The 12,859-nt window shown below is 34.5% G+C and overlaps 1 protein-coding gene across 20 annotated transcripts in view; it reads left to right on the top strand.

The window, feature by feature from the left end:
- LOC129005957 (RIMS-binding protein 2-like) overlaps positions 1 to 12,859 on the top strand; it is a 245,772-nt gene that overhangs the window by 118,176 nt on the left and 114,737 nt on the right. For 9 of the 20 annotated variants that reach the window (XM_054435014.1, XM_054435003.1, XM_054435016.1 and 6 more), the window contains 2 exons: positions 3,754 to 3,795; positions 12,065 to 12,154. In XM_054435014.1, coding sequence (XP_054290989.1) covers positions 3,754 to 3,795; positions 12,065 to 12,154 — 132 coding nt within the window. The remainder of the gene's footprint in view (positions 1 to 3,753; positions 3,796 to 12,064; positions 12,155 to 12,859) is intronic. The other 11 variants (XM_054435009.1, XM_054435007.1, XM_054435018.1 and 8 more) reach the window with 7 other exon arrangements.

The following is a 12,859-nucleotide window of genomic DNA, read 5'->3' as shown; positions in this document are numbered from 1 at the left end:
AATTAAAACAAAATCTAATTTAAATATATATGACTGACTGCAAACGTACAATGAATGTCTTATCTTAGGCTTCTTTATGTTTTATGCTTAAAAAGTTGATGCATGATTCCTTTTAGACTTCCTAGATGCCATGAACCCAGCAAAACTTTTGTAATATTAGTGGTATATATCCTCGTCCTTGATAATGAGCACTTAAGAACTCTCAGTTGTCAGAATTATCAGATAAACACCAAAATAACATGTAATAGTATATTTCATAACAAGAGTAGAAAGCGAGTCATTACATTTGAGATCATATTTAAAGTGTGAGATTTATCGAGCACTTTAAATGGTCGAGAATATGTATAGACCAACTTTCAATTGTGTTTTGAACATTACTTTTCACTTCACTAAAAAGACTAATATTATTTTCTTAATTAAAACAGACATTGGATATGTCTTTATTACAGTTAAGAACATTACAAACTCATAGCATTTTTTAGGTTATGCCTATGCCATCAATTTAAATTTAATATTTACTTTGGTTGTATAGATGTGGTTGTTGAAAATTGAAACAGTTGACAAAACATTAACAAATCTTTGTTTGTTTACGTCGGCAAAATACAATAGATATAGTAAACAATACTTTCGCATGGTAAACATTCTTATTCCGTAGTAAACAATGTAATAATGGATTTTCGCAGGTGATAAACATGCAAGGAAAACAGGTCATTTCACTGTAGTGTAGCGAAAATAATATTACAGTTTTGTAAAAGTTACTTTTTTAGTAAATTTTCCTTATAAGGAACATTAGAAAATTTCCCATGTAGGTAATACGCCATTACCATAGGTCTCCTCATGTTAAGACCTAGGCCCGGGTCCAATTTACTTTTCTCTTTTTTATGTCCCCAGAGTAAAAAAAAAACATCCGTCCAAATTCATATATAAATACATAACATTCAATCAAAAATAATCCGATTTTCATTAAATTAAGTACAAACATGTAAACCTACGTGTATTCGAACGAGTTTGTAAACTAGCATGATCAAACTATCAGTACGGGGTTTTATGAGGCAACAGTAATTTTTTTCATACTTGACCCTTGAAATATAAAATTTAGCAATGTTTTCAACCCATCATCTAGAGCTTAAAGAAACAAATAATTGTCTACATTGAAACGTTGTTGTACGCTTAATGGTTACAAAGAAAATTCCAAAACAATCTAAATTTAAAATTCTCATGTTGTTCTTATGGAGAATTAGTAAACTGTTTGCTTGGTCATGGATATATTTTGATCAAAATTGGTGAACTTAATTATTTCACAATTAGGGTTGTGGAATTCAAGCCCTTGAATACTACCCCCTCCGCGTTCACAACATCACTATGATATACAGGGTGATCAACTCAAGGAGGCCACCATTGGGATATCGGAAACGGTAAGAATTAGAGAAAACTTTAAATGGGGGACATTCCTTTATTTTTTGTGGCAGTTAAAAATATGATTTTAGTTTTTGAAAATTCAGCCGCCATTTTCCAAAATGGCGGCCAACTTTGAAATTTCTTATGGAACACCCTGTATTTTATCATGTTTTCGGATAGAACATGCAATTTAAAAACTTTTTTATTCTTGACATTTTTTCGATAAACCCACTCGTTTAGGAGTTACAGCCTATGGAAAAATGACTTCCGGTGTACATTTTACATCATGTAGCTTCAAAAAAAGTAGGTTTATATCGAAAATGCGAAGATAAAATAAATCAAATAAGTCTTAAAATTGCATCCACATTCCAAAAAGTCCATAAAATTCGTTAAAAATATTAATTCCATTATTTAAAAATGGCGGCCATTTTCCAAAATGGCGGCAAACTTGAAAAGTGGAAAACTGTGTATTTTATGGTCTTAATGGAATGTGGATGCAATTTTAAGACTTATTTGACTTATTTACTCTTCGCATTTTCGCTATAAACCAACTTTTTTTGGAGCTACATGATGTAAAATGTACACCGGAAGTCATTTTTCTATACGCTGTAACTCTTAAACGAGTGGGTTTATCGAAAAAATGTCAAGAATAAAAAAGTTTTTAAATTGCATGTTCTATCCGAAAACATGATAAAATACAGGGTGTTCCATAAGAAATTTCAAAGTTGGCCACCATTTTGGAAAATGGCGGCTGAATTTTCAAAAACTAAAATCATATTTTTAACTGCCACAAAAAATAAAGGAATGTCCCCCATTTAAAGTTTTCTCTAATTCTTACCGTTTCCGATATTCCAATGGTGGCCTCCTTGAGTTGATCACCCTGTATATGATGTTGACATATTAACATGAGTGATCTTGAGTTTGTCCGTAGTAAGAATTGAATTCCACGCCCTTTGATAACGATTACTTATGAGACTAATGAAAATGGATGTTCGGAACCTTACTCCCCTTGTATGTGGTGTCAAAAATTGCTCTTTTGCCTGAGGGGGTAAGATTCCAGAGGGGTATATTTCTGCCGGCACATTTCCTTTTACTAGTCAGTGTAATCCTTTTAGCGAATTTCCCTATAGGGAAGTAGCTATTACCGTAGGTGGCACGGTAAGACCTAGACCCGGGACCGATTTACTTTTTCATTTTGATGTCCCCAGAGGCCAAAAACACCATTCGTTCAAATTTGTATATATGTATATATATATATACGTCCGTGAACGCGATAACTTGAGTAATTTTTGTCCGATTTTGATGAAATTTGGTTTAAAGGTGTAAATCGGGATAAACTTGAATGAGTTCGCGAACCAGCATGATCGGACAATGGGAACAGGGCTTTACGGGGGGTTTTATGGGGTAAAAATTGGTTTTTTTACTTTTGACCCTCAAAACTCAAAATTTCCCAATTTATCTTTAGACCTTTTTAAAGAGCTTAAAAAAACAAATAATTTAGTATATAAAAGTATTTTTGTTTGATTATTAGTAACGGAGAAAATAAAAAAAAATTTAAATTTAAAATTCCCATGTTATTCTTATGGAGAATATTGTCAAAGGTTGTAGTTTGCTTGTTTATGGATATATTTTGATCAAACTTGGCAAATTTATTTATTTTGTACTAAGCTATCAATATTTTACTCAAAAACACACTTTATTAGTTTCCTTGTAGCAGCAAACCTAGGTACTCGTTAAACCTAAAATTATTAAAATATATTTAACTGAAAATCAATTCAGACAAATGGAAATTCGCTTAGTCGGCAGGTTTGCTGCGGCGGGGGTATTTAGATTTTTTTCTGTGTGCAACAAAAGATGTTATTTACTGTAAAATCAAGATTTTTAAATACATTTTACAGACCCATATTTGACTTTATAGGCTCTATATCCATTTTCCAAGATTTCTTGTGTCATAACTGATATGTGTTTTAAGGATTATGTATTTGAATTGTCATCATCATCATATATCTTTCAAGATCATTCATATTGGTCAAAACAACTTAAAGTATAAATATATCAAAAGTAAGTTTTAAACTTTTCAGAAAAGTAGTTTTGGAGTATTTTGTTGGAGGAAGATTTCTCATTGACTAGGGATCTCCAACCAAAATGATTTTTTAGTTCTAAATCTATTCACACTACATATTTTTTTCAATTGGCAGTCACTTGACTGCTTTACTTTTGTAATATTCTTTGTATTTAGTGACCATGGTTGTTGTACACTTTTACCTTGTGTATTGTGCACAAGCACACATTGCTGTTATGTGTCATGTGTTATGTGTTGGTGCGTGTGCATGCTGCAATGTTTTTGCAATCAAGGGAGTGCCAAGAGGAAAAACAAGCGAATACCTCCAGGCAATCGTATGTTTTGCATTTATTTCCAACTGTTCACTGTAGTTTCCATCAGCAACCAATTCATGCGCCTCATTTCATTGTTTGTTTTTAGTAATTTATCAGCCATTCTGCTTTATGCACTGCTTCTGGTTTCATAACATTTCTAGTTAATGTTTGAAAATCATTTAAACATGGGTTTTCCAAACATTAATTGAAAATAAAATTAACTCATACATTGATGGATTTCCATGCAGTTATTATTGCTACTAATATATTCATATTAGATAGTTTCACAGACCAACACAAATAATTCTTATAAAATAAACATGACTCACTCAACTATTGTCGACAAAATGTATAGAGTTGTGATAGCTAACACTAGGAAACAATAAGAAAATAACACAAATATTTGAACCTTTCTTTGTCTCCAAATTAAGGAATGAAAGTAGACAAGTAAATGTTTAACTCTTAAACTCTTAACAAGGGTTTCTAAAGAATCTAACTTAAAAAAATAAATGTTTAAAAGACCAATATAGGAAAGCAAATGTAGGTCCAAGCAAGAATCTACATCTTTTACATGACCAGGAACCTTACCATATCTTGTCACCTCTAGGGCAACTGTCCATCAGCAACTACCATTGTAGAAGGATGTTTTTGTGTTGAGGGGTACTAGGTGGTGATTGTAGTTGCTGTGAAGAGCGTCTTTAAGGACAGATTGGTTTTGTTCAGTCGCTTCCCTTGAATGAGATATTTTTTGTACTTATTTGTGTTTCTTCTCTGACTTATGAGAGTGAATTGAGGATGAGAAAGTCTATTATGGAGTATTCCTTAAGCTAGTTGAAACTAAAAAAAAAACACTATGACTGGAGATATGTTATTGTATATGTATATGCGCTGGACATATGAGCGCTCTGAAGCTTTTTGTCTTAAAGTTGTTAGTCAGATCTTTGAAGACAGAGCTATATGCTACCAATTTTTGTTTTCCATTGAAGTGACCTTTGGTTATAATACTACACACCATTGCTTGTATTAGTCTTTTTGCATGCCAAGAAATTCGTCATGCAATCTTTTAAAAAAAGTGGGGTTTCACAAATAGCTTCTAAAAGCCATGACCACACCAGCAGTATTTCTTCTTGAGTGGTGGAAGTAGCCGGAGTTGGTATCGCAAAGGCCAAAAAACTGTCATTCCTTAGCCCCTCAATTACCTTATACATATCTGCAAACCATCATAATGAAAATTGAGAACAAAAGTCACAAACCTTCGTGGACAGGTCGGTTGAAGTCAAGAGGATCGGCGTTATAAATGCACCTAGCATATTAGATCACAGAGGGAAGTCAATTACGGACCACAAGCTTATTTTTTGTGAATTGATCCTAAGAAAAGAACAAAAGAAACCAAAGATGATCAGATATAGGGATTTTTCAAAATTCAATGTTGACCAAGCGGTAAGAGAACTTTCTGAAATAGATTGGAAAAAGATAACGATCTTACAAGGAGTAAATAATATTGAAAATGCATTGACCAATGAAATTAGAAAAGTATATGATAACCACGCACCTATAGTGTGTAAAAGGGTAACCAAGAAAGTAGCTCCGTGGAGAAATGATATAATTAAGAAACTGACGAGGGAAAAAAATAAATTAAGGAATAGATATTGGAAGTCAAGAAGTGATCCTGATTGGCATAAGTATAAGGAAATAAGAAACAGATTGAATTCAATGGTCTGGCATGCGAAAAAAAGGTTTTTTACCAACAAACTGTCGACAACAAACAACAGCAAAGATTTCTGGAAATGTATAAAGAATTGCGAAGTTTATAAGAACAATTGTATAGAAACTATTGACGGTTTTGAAGCTAATGACATTAATGAATATTTTACAAAAATGGGGTCTGGTATCAAGGCTGATGAAGAAATTATTAAATTTTATATGACTAATAAACAAGATGAAACAAGAAACGAATGTCGATTTAGTGCTGTCACCGAAGCAACTGTAAAACTAGTGAGGAATCAAATAAAGTCTAAAGCTGTAGGCAGTGATGAAATATCAATAGACATGTTAAAAGCTGTGAGTCCGTTTGCTATTGAAGCAATCACACATCTTGTAAATGAGTCACTCATCAGTGGAGTATTCCCGAATGCATGGAAGCAAAGTATTGTCAGGCCATTGCCAAAAACAGCTGCACCAACTAAGGTAGAAGATCTTAGACCAATATCAATACTTCCAGCAATATCTAAAATATTAGAGAAAATAGTGATTGACCAGATATCCCAATTTATGAATGACAATAGGCTGCTACCTAAACTACAGTCAGGTTTTAGAAAAAACCACAGCACATGTACAGCTTTGACCAATTTATTCTGTGACATGATTGATGCCAAGGACAAAGGGAAACATAGCTCACTTGTCATGCTTGATTACTCCAAAGCATTTGATTCTATGGACCATAGTATGCTGATTGCAAAAATGAAATATATGGGTTTTAGTGATAGAATCACTACCTGGATTCGCTCTTACCTTATCGACCGAATGCAGGTTACCAGATTGGGTAGTGAAACATCGTATCCCCTCGTCAAAAAACGGGGCGTTCCTCAAGGTAGCTGTTTGGGGCCTGTACTTTACACGCTTTACACAGCTGACTTTCCCAGCTGTGTAAAACATTGTACTGCACACTTGTATGCAGATGATTCCCAGTTGCACTTGTCTTATGAGCCTGGTTACATGAGTGAGGCCATCGACAAGATCAACACTGATCTGGAGAACATCTCCAAATGGTCTAGCATTAATGGGCTTAGGCTAAATCCAGACAAGTGCACTGTACTTCATACTGCCCCTGTGAACCTAGTACAGACACTGAGAGATAATGGCTTGAGCATCAATCTTGATGGCAGGAGTCTGGCAGTCTGTGACAAAGCCAAAACTCTTGGCGTCATTATTGACAGAAATTTGAATTTTAAAGATCACGTCACGCATGTCTCCCAACGAGCAATAGGAAGACTGAGAGGTCTGTACAGGTTCAGAGGTATGCTGCCTGAGGCTGCAAAGCTTCAACTCATGCAGTCACTGATATTGTCAGTAGTCTACTACTGCTTCCCTGCATATGGCAATAGTATCACTAAGGAAGACATGTGCAGAATACAGCGAATTCAAAGCTCAGCAATCAGATTTGTATTCTGCCTTAAAAAATTTGATCATGTATCCCCTTTCCGTGAAGCAGCCGGGATGTTGCCCATGGAAGCCATGTGCAGGTTTTTGACGTGCTGCATGACTCACAGGGTACTGACTCTCCGTGAGCCCGACTATCTTTGCGAGAGGCTTTCTGTCCGGGATGAGGTCATACAACGTAGGACACGTCATGGTGGGAGGCTTCACTTTCCAAGGGTCACCTTGGAATTGGGAAAGAAAAGTTTCTCATATTTCGGACCCACATTGTACAACGGACTACCCGAGAGCCTAAAAACCGTTGCATCCAACAATACCTTTAAGATTAAGATTAAAAAGTTTTTAAAAGATATGCATGTTTAGTTGTAAGTGCAATAGGTTAATGACAAAAGTTGTTCTGAAAAACTGACATGTATCAGAGAAACGCTGGCTAATAAAGACGTTTTTATTTATTTATTTTATTTAAACAAGAACCATTCAAGTTAAAAAATAACAGTGTAAAATATTCTTTTACAGCATTGCTTACCAAAATGATGCTTTTGACATCTCTTTCTTGTATTGCCTTTTTGTTTCCTTTTATAGATATGTTTTCGCAACACTGGACTGATTTGCCCCTATCGAGATGCTCTAGAATGTCGAATCTTTGTTCCATTGTCACAAATATATGTTTACTTATTTCACTCTTTTTAGAAGACATTTTGTAACAGTAAGCCCGCATACAGAGCTCACATTTACTCACAAGTCACAAAATTCACCCCTGTGAACAATCTAATACTGCACAGTAAAAAACATAATGAACATAATGTGTGAAATCACGGATCAAAACACAGTGTTTAACACAACCCTTTACTGTAGGAAAATTGTAACCGATCACGTAGAAGCACCCGTAAACTAAACTACGGAAACTAAAAATTCAAGTTGAATCCTGTCAAAGGTCATTCGCTTGTGACAATGTGACTTATCTCCCTGAGACCAGCTGGAACATCCGGTGGCCACTCTTACTGAACCCGAACTAGAGGTATTCTTCTGTAATAAAAAGAGTTAATAATGCCAGTTCAAAATAAAAAAGGACAATATTTCTTAGTTGGAGACAGTGTTATATAATTAGGGTATATTTGTCGAATTGGACAAAAAAAACATTCAAAATACAGACTATAATACCTAATGGACCTTACAGGGAATCTAATAGGCCTTAGATCATCATGAAGAGGAAGTATTAAAACAACATTTTATACAGAGGAAATCAGTTAGACTAAGACTGGTTATGCATATTTGGTGGAAAAGACTTTTTAATAAAAGGGTAGAATGTTACCATAGACTAACCAACACAAGTAGACTTGTCATCCAATTGCAAATTTTGAAGCACGTTTTTCGTGTCTAGTTCATGTTCGGTGACACTGGGCGCTAGTGTCGACGAAATTTTGTTTATATTATTTTAGGGTTAATTTCTTGATTTGTGCTTTGCTGTTTGGTTATATAACTAGGGGACAAGTTATTGTTTATGATTAGATCGTATTATTTGGTTAAACAAGGTTTTAAATGACTGTAATAACTGGAAACAAATTGTAAACAAAACATGACCTCTACATAAACCGTACAGAACTAACAATAAAATTGTCTTCAGCTGTTCCATAAGGATGAGAAATCTACTTGTGGGAGTATGTTTTATCTATGATGTTACTAGTTCATTGGATTAGGTATGATAAAATTAGTGATAGATTGTTGGCCTGAGATAGTGATTTATTGGTGTTATTTATAAGAAAAAATTAACACTTTGCTTTGTTTTTAAGTATTCATTGTGTTGTTGCATAATCATAAAATCAGTTTTGCGGCTTACAAAACAGGATGCTTTTACCAGTTTATCATCAGTAATAATGTAGAAAAGAACAAACTTTGAGTTCTGTTACCAGAATTGTATAATTTGTGGTCCAACTATCTAATTTTGTGTGTTTTCCCCACAAAAGTGGGTCTGTACCATAAGGGTATGTGTGGATGCCTTCCCACCTCTCACCTGGTGACTTACTAAAACAACCCCTCTTCTTCTTGCCCTTTCCCTGACAATGAGATCACCTCTTGGTATTACTTCATGTCTAGATAAGTTCTGTCTTAATGTTTCGGTTCCTCTATTTTCTCATCATTTTCACCTTTGGATCTGCCTTCCTATCAGGTTTCAGCTGGTCTCGCTTTCCACCATGACTAAACAGATTTACAGTGTTGATGCTCTGTCGCAATGATGTGCGTTAGTTGAGTGTTTTGTTGTCTCTTTTAGCTTACTTATAATAACATTATATTTAAAGAGCTTTGATGTGAAACATTATAATGCTAAACTCATCCTAAGCCTGTTGTCGTGTACCACGTGTTGTAATAATTATGATATCAGAAAGTAGGAGGACTTGCAATGGAGATACTTGACTACTCTAAAAAGATTAATGTTCCATCAGAACAAGTAATGTATCATGAAAATATGAACAACTGTACAAGTGCAAAACCCTAAAAACATTATTTTTAGATTGAGACCTTTTCTTTATTTATGTTGACTAATTTTACCACTACAAGACCTACATGGAGAATACACTTTTCACCAATCGAGTTTAGAATATTTGTGCACTTAACCTAACACAAGTAGACGGTACAGTTTTGACAGAGATAACTATGCCAACTCTCTGCCAATCAGAGGGATGCCTTATAATCTCCCGTAGTCTTCTTATTATAATAATTATTAGAATGTTTCTGAGAAAATAATTATTTCCCACCTTGAATTTTTGTTTTTATACACATGATAATTTTAACCTGATTGTATGCATCGTGTGGAGCTAAAACGTTTTAAAATTTTACATTTGACTAAACTATTTGTATCTTTGCTGTTTCCAGGAAAAAATTTTAGTCCTAGACCAAATTTTTATTTGATACAGTACTCATCTTTGCTTCTAGTACATATAGTAAGTTTTGTTTCGCTATGTATGCCTGTATTGTAAGTATTTCTGATTTTGATATTCATCTTAATGCGTTTCATTTGCTTGCTTACTTGATATTTTAGCAACTTTGAACTATATAATTATTTCTTCATTTTTGCTCATTTTGTATAAAAGGTTAACTATGACATAAGGTGTGGTAATAGTTAAGACTTATTGTACAACCCATAACCCAACCATAAGAAATGATTCTATGTTATCCGTTTTCATACTTTACCGTTATATGTTTTTGTAACAAATTGTGAACTCCTAATTAAAAATTCTATTTTATGTTTAAGTTATATTATTTGATTGGAACGGGTAACTTATTTAAGTAGTTTTACTTATTCTTCCTCTTTTGTTTCTACAAATATAACATAAATATAGGGTTTACGCTTTCCCTCTTTTTGTATTTTTATATGTTTTGTCTAATATTTGGGTTTAGTACAGGGTGACTGCCGGGAACCGGACGTTTTTTAAATGAATAGTACAACCTTATTTTATATAGTAAAATTATTTAATTGTTGAATATATATTGGTGAAAACATACCATTTCAAAAAACATATGTTTTATGGAACCTTTTATCCTAGTTTGGGTTTATTTCTTAAAGATGATATCATGCATATGATGGCCGTTAACCTGGATACAGGTTTCCAACCTCTGGAGAAAATCATTACGCACTCTCATCAACATGTCTTGCCCAATCAAATTCACCTCTTCGGTGATTGCATCTTTTAGCTGCAATAATGTTCGTGGTTTGTGAACATAGACACGAGCTTTCAAATACCCCCATAAGAAATAGTCACAGGGCGACAAATCTGGTGACCTCGGCGGCCACGGCACGTCACCAAAACGTGAAATCAACTTGCCAGGGAACATCTTCTTCACAACTCACATCGATGCAGCGGCAGTATGTGCTGTGGCCCCATCTTGTTGGAAGTAAACATTTTTCACGTTTATTCCTCGCCTCCGAATTTGTGGCTTTAGATATGTTTCCAACATATGAACATAGCGTGCAGAATTCACTGTCACTGTGACTCCATTTTCCTCAAAAAACTTCGGGCTCCTCATCAAAGCAGTTCTCACTGTGGCGATGTTGTCTGGTGTTCTCACTGTTCTTGCTGGACCGGGTGGCTTTTTCTTTGATACTGTTCCTGTTTTTCTGAACTTGTGCACCCATCTTAGCAATGTATTCCGGCTTGGAACCGTGTCATTTCGCGCAATATTAAAGTGGCGTCGGAAGATACGCTGTGTTTTTGATAACGGATTCGCCATTTTTAATAAATGTGTCATATGCAAAAACACGATGCTGCACTGACCACTGATCCATCGTGACTAAAATGGTAAAGCTCACTCAAAACAATGACATAACCTCAATCTCCCTAGCACGTGTAGCAACAATGTAACAGCTGTTGCAAATTCGTCCGGTTCCCGGCAGTCGCACTGTATTAAAGTTGTATTTTAGACTCTGCAGATGAATTTTGAGCATTATGCTTAGGTAATTTAAACACTCATCTGCACCAAATAGAGCTAAGATCAATGAGATAATTATATCTAAAATAAGACATGCCATCTGGCCAAAACCCCTAATATAAAGGATAGTTCGCTTAGCTACTGTATTGTACTGTACTGTTCAATACCCCCACAATACCTTCTGCACTGTATACAGAACATCATATTTGTTGATGATATTTTCGGTTAATTTTTTTCTTATGATTTCTAATCTGCATTTCATTATTTGCCAATAATATATTAAGAAATAAGGAACAGATACATAATTAATTCACCTAAGAAAAAAGTTATAGGCAGTTGAGAATCCACTACTTGTTAACAACACATAATTGAACTTCTCCATTTAAATTATTTTTGATGTTTAGTTTGTATTAATTAAAGGAATGGTTGCAGTTTCTTGAAGGATAATTTATGCAACAATTCCTCTTATTAAACTTGATGTTTCACCCCTCTAAGGTGGTGGCCTCATTAGAAAAAAAATTAGTAGAATGGCTGTTACCAAACGTTCTAAACCAGCCTTGTTGTTTCTTTTAAAAAACTAACCTTTGCTAGGAACAGGTAATTAGTGAAATATTTTTAAAAGTCAGCTTTGTTTGGTAAAATGAATACCATAAAAGTGGTATATATTGTGATGAAAACAGTTACTAAGCAGTTGTTGTCTTGGTTTCAGAAGAATACAGCAAGAGAGTGGTTCCTGATATGGATCTAGCTGATGCTTTGGATGATGAAGAAGAAGACACTCATTCAGGTGAAGGCCCAGGTAGCTATCATTATATAGAAATAGATTTACAGTAGCATGATGTTATATACTTAGTTCCCTAAGTCCTCTTTTAATCTATCATTCAGTCACTGTCAACTGGACTCATAACCACACATGGCTATTAGAAATTTAAAAAAATACCTCCGCCGCAGCAAGCCTGTTGACTAGCTTTTACCTTTACCGGTTCTTTATCGTTGCCCAGCCATAGCTGGATAGATTGCGTTACAAAAAATTAAAACTTTAAAACTTTGACTATATACACTATACAAGGGGGTGGATCATGATGTCCAAACTGAGTCAGGGGTTTCAAAAAATTCCCTGATGGAGTAAAGGGGCCTAGTCTTCAACTCCCTAGACATGTGCGCTACAAACGCTTTAACTGTTAGGCCTCTGATCTCAATACTGAGACCATTATACAGCTTTATGGCCAGAGTGGGGGAACTATTTGCAGTCTTAAATCTATTAGCAGTGCTGACTAAGCAAACTTTAATTTGTCTGATTGGTTTTGCACTAAAGTTTCCCCTTAAATATGTTAGGTTTATTTAAATAACATTAGGTTTAGTCATTACTTAGGTTTGCTACTACAAGGAATGTCATAAAGCGTGTTTTTTTTTTATGTAGATAGCTATAAAATAAATGAATTCCCAAAACTTTTTCAAAATATTACAGTTTCTTATTCTCCATAAGATTTACAAGGGAAAATTA

This window comes from Macrosteles quadrilineatus, unplaced genomic scaffold (assembly GCF_028750875.1).
Source record: "Macrosteles quadrilineatus isolate MER2022 unplaced genomic scaffold, UCM_ALF_1.0 Scaffold_47__1_contigs__length_942521, whole genome shotgun sequence".
Classification (NCBI taxonomy): Eukaryota; Metazoa; Arthropoda; class Insecta; order Hemiptera; family Cicadellidae; genus Macrosteles; species Macrosteles quadrilineatus.
Note: the sequence above shows the minus strand (reverse complement) of the source record. Positions and strands in the feature narration are given on the sequence as shown.